This window comes from Mesoplodon mirus (assembly GCF_964341445.2).
Source record: "Mesoplodon mirus genome assembly, chromosome: 15".
In the NCBI taxonomy this organism is placed as follows: Eukaryota; Metazoa; Chordata; class Mammalia; order Artiodactyla; family Ziphiidae; genus Mesoplodon; species Mesoplodon mirus.
The window spans coordinates 14,788,981-14,801,864 of record NC_138991.1 but is presented as its reverse complement, the minus strand read 5'-3'; the positions used below and the strand labels follow the sequence as shown (position 1 = coordinate 14,801,864).

Genomic DNA, 12,884 nt, shown 5'->3' with positions numbered 1-12,884 from the left:
CCCAGGGCCTAGCCTCCCCACACTGAGAGCCCCCCTCCACAGGAGGAGATGGACACCAGCCCCATGGTGTCCTCCCTGCTCAGTGGCCTGGCCAACTACACCAACCTGCCCCAGGGAAGTAGGGAGCACGAAGAGGCAGAAAACAATGAGGGTGGAAAAAAGAAGCCGGTGCAGGTGAGGGCCTCGGGGAACAAGGGCTGAGGGAGGAGGGAGGGTGGGAGGGGAGAGGGGGTGGGGCAGGCAAGATGGATTCAGATGAAGGGATGCATGATGGAGACAGAGGGATGGGAGGCGGATGCTGAGGGAGGGGAAGGGATGGGAGGTGGGATAGACATGGAGGGGACAGGGAGGGGTGGCCTGAAGGGTAGGTGATGGAGGCCTGAAGGGAGGAGGGGAGCGAGATGAGAATCAGAGGGAAGAGGGATGAAGGGACGGGGATGGAGAGAAGAGGAAAGTGGGGGATGGAGGGAGCGGGGTAGGAGGAGTGGGCCTGGGGTGTTGGTAGTGATTGGGGGGCCGCAGAAACTGACGCTGGCCTCCCTGGCAGGCCCCCCGCATGGGCACCTTCATGGGCGTGTACCTCCCGTGCCTGCAGAACATCTTTGGTGTCATCCTCTTCTTGAGACTCACTTGGGTGGTGGGCATCGCAGGCATCATGGAGTCCTTCTGCATGGTCTTCATCTGCTGCTCCTGTGTGAGTGACACGCTCCCCTCTCCTGATGCCTGGCAGCTGGGGCTGAGCAGGGACCTGGGCGGGGAGGGGGAGGAGGAGGAAGCATGAGACCTGATCTTTTTATAGGAACCACTGCGTGTAATCTTTGAGAGTAAATTAGGTCTGACTGGTCCCTCCAGCGTCTCACAGGCTAGTCCCTGATGGCTATTAACCAGGTTTCACCTGGCTGTGTGTGTGTGTGCTTGGCTGTAATTACACAGGTACCGCAGACTCATTGATGAAAAAGATAGGTGTACATTAATACATAAAACTCACCTACAGTCTCACAGTAGGTAACATTTTGGTAGGTCTTGACTCACAAAAAATGGGATTATGGGTCCCAAGCAGCTTTGTAACTGAATTATTCCCATCCTCTCTAAAAAAAAATCACATGTTCACTAAACACCTACTTCTCATGACATTTACGTTTCCTCACACGTGACCCTTGAGCCCCCTCTGCGTGAGTAGCCAGTGCTGAAGCTAAGTAGCCAGTGCTGAAGCTAGTACACCTGCCTATTTAATAAAGGAAGAAACTGAGGCTTAGAGAACTGAAGTGACTTGTCTCCGGTCACACAGCTGGTCAGAGGCCAAGCTGGGCTTTCCAGAGCTCTCTGATGCTATAGCTTGCTTTTCTTTCATGTGCTTGGTGAAGAAGGGGTTTTCTGGACAAGAAGGACTTGGCAGGAGTAGGTGTTGGAACAGGACCGAGGACAAGCTCAGTGGAAGAGGACTTGTGGGTGTGGCGGGTGTTTATGGGGTAGAAGGCGTGGCCCCCACCCTACTCGCCACTCTGACGATCTCCCTCCTCACAGACGATGCTCACGGCCATTTCCATGAGTGCAATTGCAACCAATGGTGTTGTGCCTGGTATGTGACTGGGGCTTCTTGGAGGGGAAGGGGCCTGGATGGTTGGGAGGGAGGCCTGAGTAGTTGGAAGGAGGGACAGTGTCCTGGGCTTTGGGTGCCCTCAGGACCCCAGAGAAGCAAAACCGCAGATTCGGGGGCTGGGTTACGGCGTTTTCATGGGACAGATGGGGGCAGCCGTGTGAAGGGGAGGGGACGGAGGTGCTGATGGTGTTGAATGGGGCAATGCAAGATCTCCTCCCTTTGCCTGAGCCCCTCCTCTCCATCATCCTATTTTCTGAGCCGTGACCTCCTTAGCGGGGTAATTAGCAACATGGGAATTAGTGCTATAGAGGCCACTCAGTGTCTGGCTGGGTCTCCCTTCAGTCCTAGGGCTACAGCTTGTAAGGCTTGGGAGGCCCAGAGCAGCCCCCTTCCCACCACTGTCTCTGATCCTCCCTCATGCCCTGCGGCAGCCCAGTGCCCCTCGAACCTCTTGCTGATACTGGGTTTTTTCTGCAGCTGGCGGCTCCTACTACATGATTTCCAGGTCTCTGGGTCCAGAGTTTGGGGGCGCTGTGGGCCTCTGCTTCTACCTGGGCACTACGTTTGCTGGGGCCATGTACATCCTGGGCACCATCGAAATCCTGCTGGTGAGAGGGGCCAAGGAGGAGGTGTGGGCCCCAGGCTGTCCGTCAGTTAACTGATGCTCCCTGGACGCCTCCTGTAGGCCGGGTCACTAAGTAAGGCCAAGGGAAATCAGACATGGGTCTGTCTGGAAAGAGTTCACAGTCTAGTTGGGGAGACAGGATACACTAATTATGTAACCTGAACAGCTGTCGTTTATCAGGCACCCACTGTGCTCTCAGCAGAGTTCCAAGTGCTTTACAGTCATTAGCTTGAATCCTCATGAGGTTTAAGTATTATGATGCCCATTTTACAAATGATAAGCTCAGAGAGGTGAAATGACTTGCTCAAGGTCACTCAGCTACCGAGTGGCAGAGGTGGGTCGGGAAGCGTAAAATCATGAAATAAGAAATAATAAGTCATGTCACACAATGACTGCCTACTGTGTGCCAGGGACAGTGCTAAGCACTCTGTGAATGTTAGTGGTAGAGGGCTGATGGCTAGCGGATTGCAGAGAAGAAGAGGGAGCTGAGGAAGAGCTCTGTTAGAAGCAGTGACTGATGAGAAGTCAGGTCCCTGGGCAGAGTTCGAAGTGGATGGCTGCTGACTTTGGTCTCGGTTCTTCCTGCCCCTGCAGGAGGAGGTGAGGTGGGAGCTGAAGAGGGTTCCTTGGTACATAGAAAGTGGGGCTGACATTTATTTCCCAAAGCCCTACTCTACCCAGGCCCCGTGGCCTTCAATGTATCATTTTATTTTATCCTCACAACACTTGCATTAGTTAGAAGATGTCCCCATTTTATGGATGAGGGAAGCAAGGCTTAGAGAGTTTAAGGGATGTATGGAAGGGATATGAACCTGTGTCTTTCTGACCCTGAAGCCCATGCTTGTCCACCCAACCACTCGGCTTCAGAGAACTAGAACTAATAGATGTTGCAGCTTCTGGGTTTGGGATGGAATGGAGGAGTCCAGGAGCAGGGAGGATAGATGGGGAATAAAGGACCCAAAAAGCCAAATTATGAGAGAAGAATAATAGACCTCTATGGCTTTTACAAAATCAAAAAACTATTATAAAAGCAATTCTACCCATTGCATAAAATTGGAAAAAAAAAATCAAAGAATGTAAAAAAGGAAATAACAATCTCCTAAAGCAAATCATCATTATCATTTTGGTGTATCCTTCTAGTTTTTGTTTTTCTTTGTGATATTGTATTCTGTCTTTAGAAAATATAACTCTATAGATTTCTCTAATAATGCAAAACTCTCTTTGCAAATATCACAAGTGAAAATAACTTTTGTAAGAATATAAATATATTAATATTTAGTATAGAAATTATGGAAAATACAGATGTGCAAAAAGAATAAAGATTATTCACATTTTTACCATTCAGGGGAAACGACTGTTAACATTTTGATGTATCTACACACAGACAGACATATACATATACACATATGTGTGTATATAGTCACATGTAAGTACACATATATATTTACAAAAATGAGATAAGACACATTCTTTTTAAACATTGATTGTTTTTACCTAATATAACATGGATAGCTTTTTGAGTCAGTTCATATAAATCTATATTGTCCTTTTTAACAGCTACATAGTCTATTTGGAAATATCATGATTTTTTTACCCAATCCTCTAGGGATGAATGTCTAATTTATACCTGCCTTTCTTATTGAAATAATAAAAAAACAATAAATAATCATTAAGAACTATACTTGATAACAAAATAATAGAACTTAATAATTGCTCCCAACATTTCTGCAATACAATCTTTTAATGACTGTATAATAGTCCTTGCAGGATAGACCATGATTTCCTTAACTATTCCCCTATCATTGGATGTCATTTCCAGTCTTGTACTACTGTAAATATGCTGTGATGCGTATCTTTTCTCCAAAGCCCTGCCTGCACCTCAGGTTTTTTCCTTGGGGTGATTCTTAGTTGTTTCTCACTGGGTTACTTACTTGACCTCCTCACCCCTTTCCCACAGGCTTACCTCTTCCCAGCTATGGCCATTTTTAAGGCAGAAGATGCCAGCGGGGAAGCAGCAGCCATGCTGAACAATATGCGTGTGTATGGCACCTGTGTGCTCACCTGCATGGCCACCGTGGTATTTGTGGGCGTCAAGTATGTCAACAAGTTTGCCCTTGTCTTCCTGGGTTGTGTCATCCTCTCCATCCTGGCCATCTATGCCGGGGTCATCAAATCTGCCTTTGACCCACCCAACTTCCCGTAAGTGCTGCTGCCCTAAGCCTCAGGCATCCTCCTCCTCCTCCCTGGACTGGTTTCATGGTCTTCACACTAGTCTCTGCCAACCCCCCTGCCCCCATCTCTCAGAATCAGAGTGGCTGTGGATTTACAATAAACTCCCTTGGGAGGGAAAACCTCTCCTGGTTTAAGGGAAATCTCTTTAGGACGGGCTAACATTTTTTGGAGGTGTGCACCGTTTTCCATGTGAGGGTCAATGGCTTGCTGGTGAGGTGGACTTAGGAAGAGCCAAGTGGAACAATTTCTAAAGGGAAGACTGGTCTGTGTTAGGGAACCTTTCTTGGGTGGAGACAACCTTCTGGAATGTGACAACCTCTTAGTATTAAACACCTTCTCTATCATGGGAGAGGACATAGAAGAGAGGGTATCGGGGCTCAGATCCCTGTTGGTTCCGCCTCTCTCCCTAGGGCACATTCCCCTACATCCCACTGCCCAGAAGAACGGCACACGGAGACTGCTGTCCACGGTGCTGAAACAGCATCGCCCAGAAGCAGTGGTTCTCTGCCGTGGCTGCTTATTAGAATCACCTGGGGGGAGGGAACTCCCTGGCGGTCCAGGGATTAGGACCCTGGCGCTTTCACTGCCTGGGCCTGGGGGAAAGAAAAGAATCACTTGTGGGGAGCTTTGAAAAAACACAGATCCTGGGCTCCATCCCAATTAAATCAGAATCTCTGGATATGGGGCCCTGGCATCTATGTTTTTCGTGCTCCCACGGCGGTTCTACTGGGAAGCCAGGGCAAAGTTACGTCGCTCACCATCCTCCTCCCTTGTTTCTCTCCCTAGGATCTGCCTCCTGGGGAACCGCACACTGTCTCGCCATGGCTTTGATGTCTGTGCCAAGCTGGCTTGGGAAGGAAATGAGACGGTGACCACACGGCTCTGGGGCCTTTTCTGCTCCTCCCGATTCCTCAACGCCACCTGTGACGAGTACTTCACCCGAAACAACGTCACGGAGATCCAGGGCATTCCTGGCGCTGCCAGTGGCCTCATCAAAGGTCTGAGGGAGGGAAGAGGTCTGGTGTCCAGGGAATGCTGCAGGGATTGTGGCTTAAACAGGATTAAGGGACTCCTCGGGATTCAGTTAAATGCGATCAGTTTTAATTGAGCACCTACTCTGGGCCATGTTCTATCCTTGGGATCACAGAGAGGTAGAGATGAAAGGGAGCCTTTGCCTACCTTACCACCTAGTGGGAAAGAAAGTCATCAGCTTAACAAGTATTCACCAGGTACCTGCTAACTGCCTGGCACTGCACTGAGCACCAGGAGCACAACATAAATAAGTCACAGTTCTTGGCCTCAAGGAGTCTAATAGCAGAGACAGATGTAATAGCAAATACATTAGGACATGTGTAGGTGTGCATTCAATGAACAGAGACCTCCCAAGGGAGGGAGTGGTCATGTGTATAAGGTGGTGAGACAAGGCTTCCTGGACTCATCTGAGAAGGGTTTTGAAGGACAAATAAGAAATTTTCAGTTATACAAAGGGAATAAGGGAATTACAGGCAGAAGAACAGCTTGCCTAGAAGCATGCAGACACAGAGGAGCATATTGTGTCCTTCCAACCACAGGTAATTTGGTATGACTGGGGCATAACGTACAAAGGAAGGAGGGGCAATCAAGAAATGATGTTGGAGAGGCTGGCGTGAGCCTGACTGCGGTCAGCCCTGGAAGCCATGTTGAAGAGTCTGGACAGTATTGTGAGGGCAACGAGGAGCCACCAAAGGGTTCTGAGTAAAGGGACGGACGGGGTCAGCTTGTTGCTTGTGAAGGTTCACTCTGGCTGCTAACGTGGATGGGCTAAAAGCAGAGAGGGAACCGAGTCAGGGAGTCTAGGAGGAGGCTGATGCTGAGTCCAGGTGACAGATGGTGGTTTTCTTACCTGGAGTGATGGAGTGACAGCCGTGGGAATGGCACAGTGGCTCTCCACCAGGGCTGTGTTTTGCCCCCCAGGAGACAAGTGGCAACGTCTGGAGACGTTTTGGGTCATCACGACTGAAGGGTTATTACTGGCACCTGGTGGCTGAGGCCAGGAATGTTGCTACACACGTACAGTGCTACAGGACAGCCCTCCGCACAGGAATTGCCTGTTCTCATCGCAATTATCACTAAACTTGACATTCAGTGCAGAAGTGGAGGAACCCTGGAAAGGAGAGAAGGGGCCTATTTGAGAAATATTTAGGAGGAATAAGGGACAGGAGGTGGAGATGGTTTTGAAACGGAGATGGGGAAAGGGAGCAGTTGAGGGCAATGTCAAGCTGTCTGAGTTGACGGTATAGTGCCATTTACCAAAATAAGGGATATAGGAAAGGAGCCATTTGGAGTGAGTGGGTGGTGAGATCAGTTTGGGACACACTGAATCAGTCTGAGATGTGTGTGTCTATGTCCCCCAGTAGACTGGACCATTTGAGGGCAAGGACTAGATCTGATTCATGTGCAAAGCCCCTGCACATGACCTGGCCCAAAACGGGAGCTTAGGAAATGTTGGTGGAAATAAGGTCCAGGGGGAGTGAGAGGTGGTTGACCTTGACCCTTCTTTCTGCCCACCCCACCTCCTGGCCCCAGAGCTCTGGCACCCTGACGTCTGGTCTTCTCCTTGAGCATCCTGTCTCTCCCACAGAGAACCTCTGGAGCTCCTACCTGACCAAGGGGGTGATTGTGGAAAGGCGTGGGATGCCCTCGATGGGCCTGGCAGATGGTGCCCCTGTCGACATGGACCATCCCTACGTCTTCAGCGATATGACCTCCTACTTCACCCTGCTGGTTGGCATCTACTTCCCGTCAGTCACAGGTGAAGGGGGGGGCTCAGAAAGGGAGGACTCTGGCTGGGAGTGGATGGGTAGGGAGAGAGTCAGTCATGATGTGGGCAATTTCTGAGTCCAACAGCCCCATTACATAGGCAGGAGCCAACAATTCAGTCCCCACTGGACAGACAGGTGAGGGAATTAAGGCCCGGAGGAGCCAAGTAACATGCCCAAGTTCTCATGGGAGTCAGTGGACCAGGACTAGATCCCCGGCTTCCTGACTCTGAGGCTGATGTCCTTTCTTCTCAGTCTGTCTGGTCTCCTGTGGCTCCTGTCCTAGCTGCTCCTCTGTTCACAGGGATCATGGCTGGTTCTAACCGCTCTGGGGACCTGCGGGATGCCCAGAAGTCAATTCCCACTGGCACCATCCTGGCCATCGCCACCACCTCCGCTGTCTGTATCCTTCACTGCTGGGCTGGGACCACCGTGGGCGTGGAGGGCTAGACGGAGGGCTTCTGAAGCCGCTGCCTCACCTGGCTGGCTCAGGAGGGGTGGGGAGGAAGGGGCGCGCCACCCTGGGGATTCTCCTTCATCTCTGCTGCAGACATCAGCTCCGTTGTTCTGTTTGGGGCCTGCATCGAGGGGGTCGTCCTTCGGGACAAGTAAGTAAGGGGATCAGGGAGGATCCTGTTCTGGGGGGTGGGGTGGGCATGGAGGGCCGGGTTCTGGGAAACAGGCCTGGCAGGGTAGTTGAAACCTGGGCAAGGGGCCTTGTGGGAGGGAGGCCACAGGGCTTGCTTGTCTACTCACTTTCTTATAATTCACCTTTCTCTTGTCACTCCAACTCAAGAAGCATGAGTGGTGTCTGATTTCCTTTAAGATAATGATACTTTCCTTTCCTTTTTCTTTAAAATCTACTAATTCATTTACTATTTCCTGGATGTCTATGTGTTAGTTACTGTCCAGGGTTCTGGGGGCAGGGATAAATAACAAAGATAAATAACTAATGATTTTTGCTCTGAAGGAGCTCTTTGGAGCTGGTCACCATACTTGTCAGCAGACTTGAAATGCAGAGCAGTAGGGGTGGTGATAAAACAAAGCCTGGGGGTTATGGAGGCTGCGATCCAGTCCCAGAGGGTCGGGGAAGAGGAGATGCTGTGGAAGTGCCTTATACACGCCTTCTCATCTCTCCTTCCCACTTTACGTGCTGAGTGGTAGAGACTACCTAGGAAAGTAGGAGGGGGAAGGGCACTCCAGGCAGTGGGAACAGCACGGACAAAGGTAGAGGGGACCAAGAGCCGTGTGTGTGTGTGCGCGCGCATGTAGGGGTACAAGTAGCTGTAAGCATTCAGGGCTTCTGGAGCACACACCTCTGGAGGGTGTGTGCATACACAACCAGCGGGGTGAAACAGGAGGTCCTGTCACAGAAGTCAGTTTCCGAGGCACCATTCTGGCTTCCAGGAAGTGGGGACATGAGGCTGGAGACCTAGGCTAGGGCCAGTCCTGGAGGCCTGGGTTTTGGCACCAGGAAACTGGAGCTTTATTTTATAAAAAATGGGGGAAACCCTGGAGGATTTTAAGTAGGGAGGTGACCTGGCCAAATGGGCCATTTGCATATATTACACCTATTAGCTTTTAGGGCAACTTAACCTCCATTTATCTAATTTCATTTCATTTCATCGTAGACCTCCCACAAGACTGCAAGGGATTCGGCAGGTCATTCAGCATAATCTTTCATCTGAGTGCACGTTTGCTTGCACACTGCAGGGACGGGGCTCTCTCTACCTACTGAGGCAGCATATCTTCCATTTGAAGACAGTGTCGTTGTTAGAAAATCCTTTTCTTGATCCTCACACCACAAACCATCACTACATGATGAGGCCAGAACCCCCATTTCTCAGATGGAGACACTGAGGTTCTAATAGTTTGAGATATCTGCCCAGGATGACATAGTATTACACAATTGACCTCGTACTAGGATCACTGTTGGGGGGAGGGGCGAGATAAGGGTAGGGGATTAAAAGGTAGAAACTACTACGTACAAAATAAATAAGCTACAAGGATATATTGTTCAGCACATGGAATACAGCAAATATTTTATAATAACTATAAATGGAGTACAACTTTTAAAAATTGTGAATCACCATGTTGTGCACCTGAAACTTACAGAATCTTGAATATCAACTATACCTCAATAAAAAAAAAATAGCGGGCCTCCCTGGTGGCGCAGTGGTTGAGAGTCCGCCTGCCGATGCAGGGGACACGGGTTCGTGCCCCGGTCCGGGAGGATCCTATATGCTGCGGAGCGGCTGGGTCCGTGAGCCATGGCCGCTGGGCCTGCGCGTCCGGAGCCTGTGCTCCACAACGGGAGAGGCCACAACAGTGAGAAGCCCACGTACCAAAAAAAAAAGAGGAAGCCAGCCCAAAGGGCTGTTATTTGCCAACCCATATTTTAAGCAATCATTAAAAAAAGAAAAAAGAGGCTTCCCTGGTGTCGCAGTGGTTGGGAGTCCGCCTGCCGATGCAGGGGACACGGGTTCGTGCCCCAGTCCGGGAAGATCCCACATGCTGCGGAGCGGCTGGGCCCGTGAGCCATGGCCGCTGGGCCTGCGCGTCCGGAGCCTGTGCTCCGCAGTGGGAGGGGCCACAATAGTGAGAGGCCCGCGGACCGCAAAAAAAAAAAAGAAAAAAAAGAAAAATAGCGTCACTATTAGTACCACATAGCAGGCACCGTGCCAGGTATTTTACATATGTTATCTCCGTATTCCTCCCACCAACTGTATGAGACAGGTTTATAATGATCCTCACTTTACAGCTGAAGAAACTGAGGCACAGAGAGGTTGAATGTCTTGCCCAAGGTCACACAGACAGAAAGTGCCCAGGTCATCAGGGGCTCTGTCTGTCCCTTCTCCCCCGCACAGCCTAGCCTTATAGTGGACATACGGTTGGTCCCGCAGTTTGTGTGGGAGACCTTGGAGATCCAGGTGGTGGTGCTCACCCAGCATCTCTTGTCCCTTTGCTGCTTCATTTCAGGTTTGGCGAAGCTGTGAATGGCAACCTGGTGGTGGGCACCCTGGCCTGGCCGTCCCCCTGGGTTATTGTCATCGGATCCTTCTTCTCCACCTGCGGCGCTGGGCTGCAGAGCCTCACGGGGGCTCCACGCCTGCTGCAGGCCATCTCTCGCGATGGCATAGTACCCTTCCTGCAGGTCAGTGGCAGGGGCAGGGTGTGGGGACAACAGTCCACCCCCTACGCCAGCTAGCCAGGCCCCTGCCCAGGGCGGCTACCCAGGGAGCAGGGGCCATGGCAAGCCTTGACCTGCCTTCTGGGCCCTGCTGCTCTGTGCCACCACTAAGAAGAATGGGTGTGCCTTTGGGCCCAACATCAGGGCCATGTCTTTGGGCAGGGTTGTCTGCGCTTAGGGGAAAAATGAATGGTCCTCCTTTGGCCTCGTGATTGGGTGGGGACTCAGGGAGGCAGCCAAAGGGCAAGTAAGAGAAAGGTGCTCTCTGTGGTACTTAAAAAAAAAAAAGATTTATGGTGAACTCAGTCATGGCTGCTTGCTGGCCCCCTGCAGCTCCTCTTCCATGTGTCCCATCCTGTTCCCCTTCAGGGATCATTTGAACTGCACTGCACTGGGGTACCAATGTCAGAGTGGGCAAGATACAGCAAAAACCTGGTATCCCCTTGGGTACATTTAAAGGATGAGAAATACAGCATCCTCTCCCTGCCTCTGCCGTACTGGTCTCCAAGACTGGACGAGAGAGACAAGAAGTCCTTAAGGGCTCAGGCCCCTGTGATGGTTGCTCTGTCCCCAGGTTTTCGGCCACGGCAAAGCCAACGGAGAGCCAACGTGGGCCTTGCTTCTCACCGCCTGCATCTGCGAGATTGGCATCCTCATTGCATCCCTGGACGAGGTCGCCCCCATCCTCTCTATGTGCGTGCTGGCCTCTTGCCCTCCCCATCAGCTCTGGGGGTCTCTCTACCTGGATCCTTCAGCTGTGACCCTGGACAGCCCACCCAAACACTTTAACAACCCCACTGTCGTAGAAACCTGTCCTTTGTTATACGGAGATTCATCCCCACATGCATCAGGGCATGTTGTAAGGGGATTTGGCCTTTGAACCTCTTCCTAAGCCCCAGAACATGACTCGGCCATCTCCCCAGTTTCTTTCTCCCTTTCCTTTCTCTCCCTGTGCTTCTGTCTCTGTCTCCCCTTGCAGCTCTGTCTCTCCTGGGACCTTTCTGTGTTCTAGGTTCTTTCTGATGTGCTACATGTTTGTGAACCTGGCCTGTGCGGTACAGACGCTGCTGAGGACGCCCAACTGGCGGCCACGCTTTCGCTATTACCACTGGTGGGTGCCCGTTCCCCATCCCTGCCCCAGAGGACCGTCCTCTCATCTCCCCCTCACCCCAGCCCATCCCCTCCAGGTCTAAGGATCCCAAACTCCACTTTTCACAACTAGCATGAGAAAAGTCCCGGAGAAGGTCTCCTTGTAATAACATGACACTGTATAAACAGTCTCAGCTAGAATTCCTCTCCTGTCAATAGTGTGCAGCACCTTCCAGTCTTGACAAGGAAACCTCAGTTTCCTCAACTGTGAAATGGGACAATAACTGCACCTACCTCATAGGCCCTTGTAAGCATTACACTGCTTGGTGCACGGAAGATGCTCCTTATGTGGGGCTGGACTTCTGATCGTTTTCCTTGATGGCTCTTTATCTTCACAATAGGCCTGTGGGGCAGACAGGGCAGGAATGATCATGCTTGTTCTACCAAAAGGAAACGGAGGCTCCAATAGGGAAAGGTGGCCTAAGGCCACCCAGCAAGACTATGGCACACCTGGCCCAGAACCCAGGCTGCCTGCCTCCCGTGTCAGTGCTACTGCTGTGCCAGTCACCTCTTCCCTGGGGTCACATTCCTCCTGGGAGATCTTACCTCCAGCTTTCCCCAGACACTCCTGCCTCAGAACCTCCCTGACAGGGCGGTCTGGCAGGGTCTAAGGTATTGGGACAGGGCAGTGTGGTGACTTAGGAGTTGGGTGGGGCAAGGGGAGGTGCCCTGTCTGTGGCTGCTCATTCATCCAGAAGGCCCCATGTCCCCGTGGCGCTCATGGAGATGATGGTGTGATTTCCCCTAGACCTGGCTGTAGCCTCCCAGGTCTTGCCCATGCCCCGCCCCATCTAACTCTTGCTGTCTGAGCCCGGGCACCAGGGACAGCTCCACCAGGGCTCAGAGGCCGGCTGTCCCTCCCCCTGTCCAGGACACTCTCGTTCCTGGGCATGAGCCTCTGCCTGGCCCTCATGTTCATCTGCTCCTGGTATTATGCCTTGGTGGCCATGCTCATTGCTGGGCTCATCTACAAGTATATCGAGTACCGTGGGTAAGCGCGGGGAAGTGGGGAGGGCTGGGTGAGATTGAGGGGCGGGAGGAGGTGAGGAGGGGAGAGAGAGGGGTGATGAGTGCTCGGGGGTGGGGCAGTAGGGGGGATGAGGCAGGGAGTGGGAGAAGATGGCACTAGAGTGGAGGGCCAAGGGTGATGGGGTGGGATGGGGAGAGACGGAACAGGAGCAGAGGGAGGGGCTGAAGCTTTGAGAAATGGAGGTGGCAGGAGCGACCTCCTTTCTGAGCCTAAGATAGACGGCTCTGCGCTGGGGTGGCCACTTCAGGGTGGACGGCTCT

General features: G+C 51.8%; 1 protein-coding gene across 3 annotated transcripts in view; it reads left to right on the top strand.

Annotated features, from left to right (window-relative positions):
* Positions 1-12,884, top strand: part of SLC12A5 (solute carrier family 12 member 5) — a gene marked incomplete at both ends in the record, with an annotated part of 36,224 nt that overhangs the window by 13,480 nt on the left and 9,860 nt on the right. For all 3 annotated transcript variants that reach the window (XM_082643528.1, XM_082643529.1, XM_082643530.1), the window contains 13 exons: positions 43-174; positions 548-694; positions 1,525-1,579; positions 2,078-2,208; positions 4,183-4,424; positions 5,244-5,455; positions 7,078-7,248; positions 7,560-7,658; positions 7,806-7,863; positions 10,235-10,409; positions 11,020-11,138; positions 11,458-11,556; positions 12,466-12,585. In XM_082643528.1, the coding sequence (XP_082499654.1) occupies positions 43-174; positions 548-694; positions 1,525-1,579; positions 2,078-2,208; positions 4,183-4,424; positions 5,244-5,455; positions 7,078-7,248; positions 7,560-7,658; positions 7,806-7,863; positions 10,235-10,409; positions 11,020-11,138; positions 11,458-11,556; positions 12,466-12,585 (1,760 nt within the window). The remainder of the gene's footprint in view (positions 1-42; positions 175-547; positions 695-1,524; positions 1,580-2,077; positions 2,209-4,182; positions 4,425-5,243; positions 5,456-7,077; positions 7,249-7,559; positions 7,659-7,805; positions 7,864-10,234; positions 10,410-11,019; positions 11,139-11,457; positions 11,557-12,465; positions 12,586-12,884) is intronic.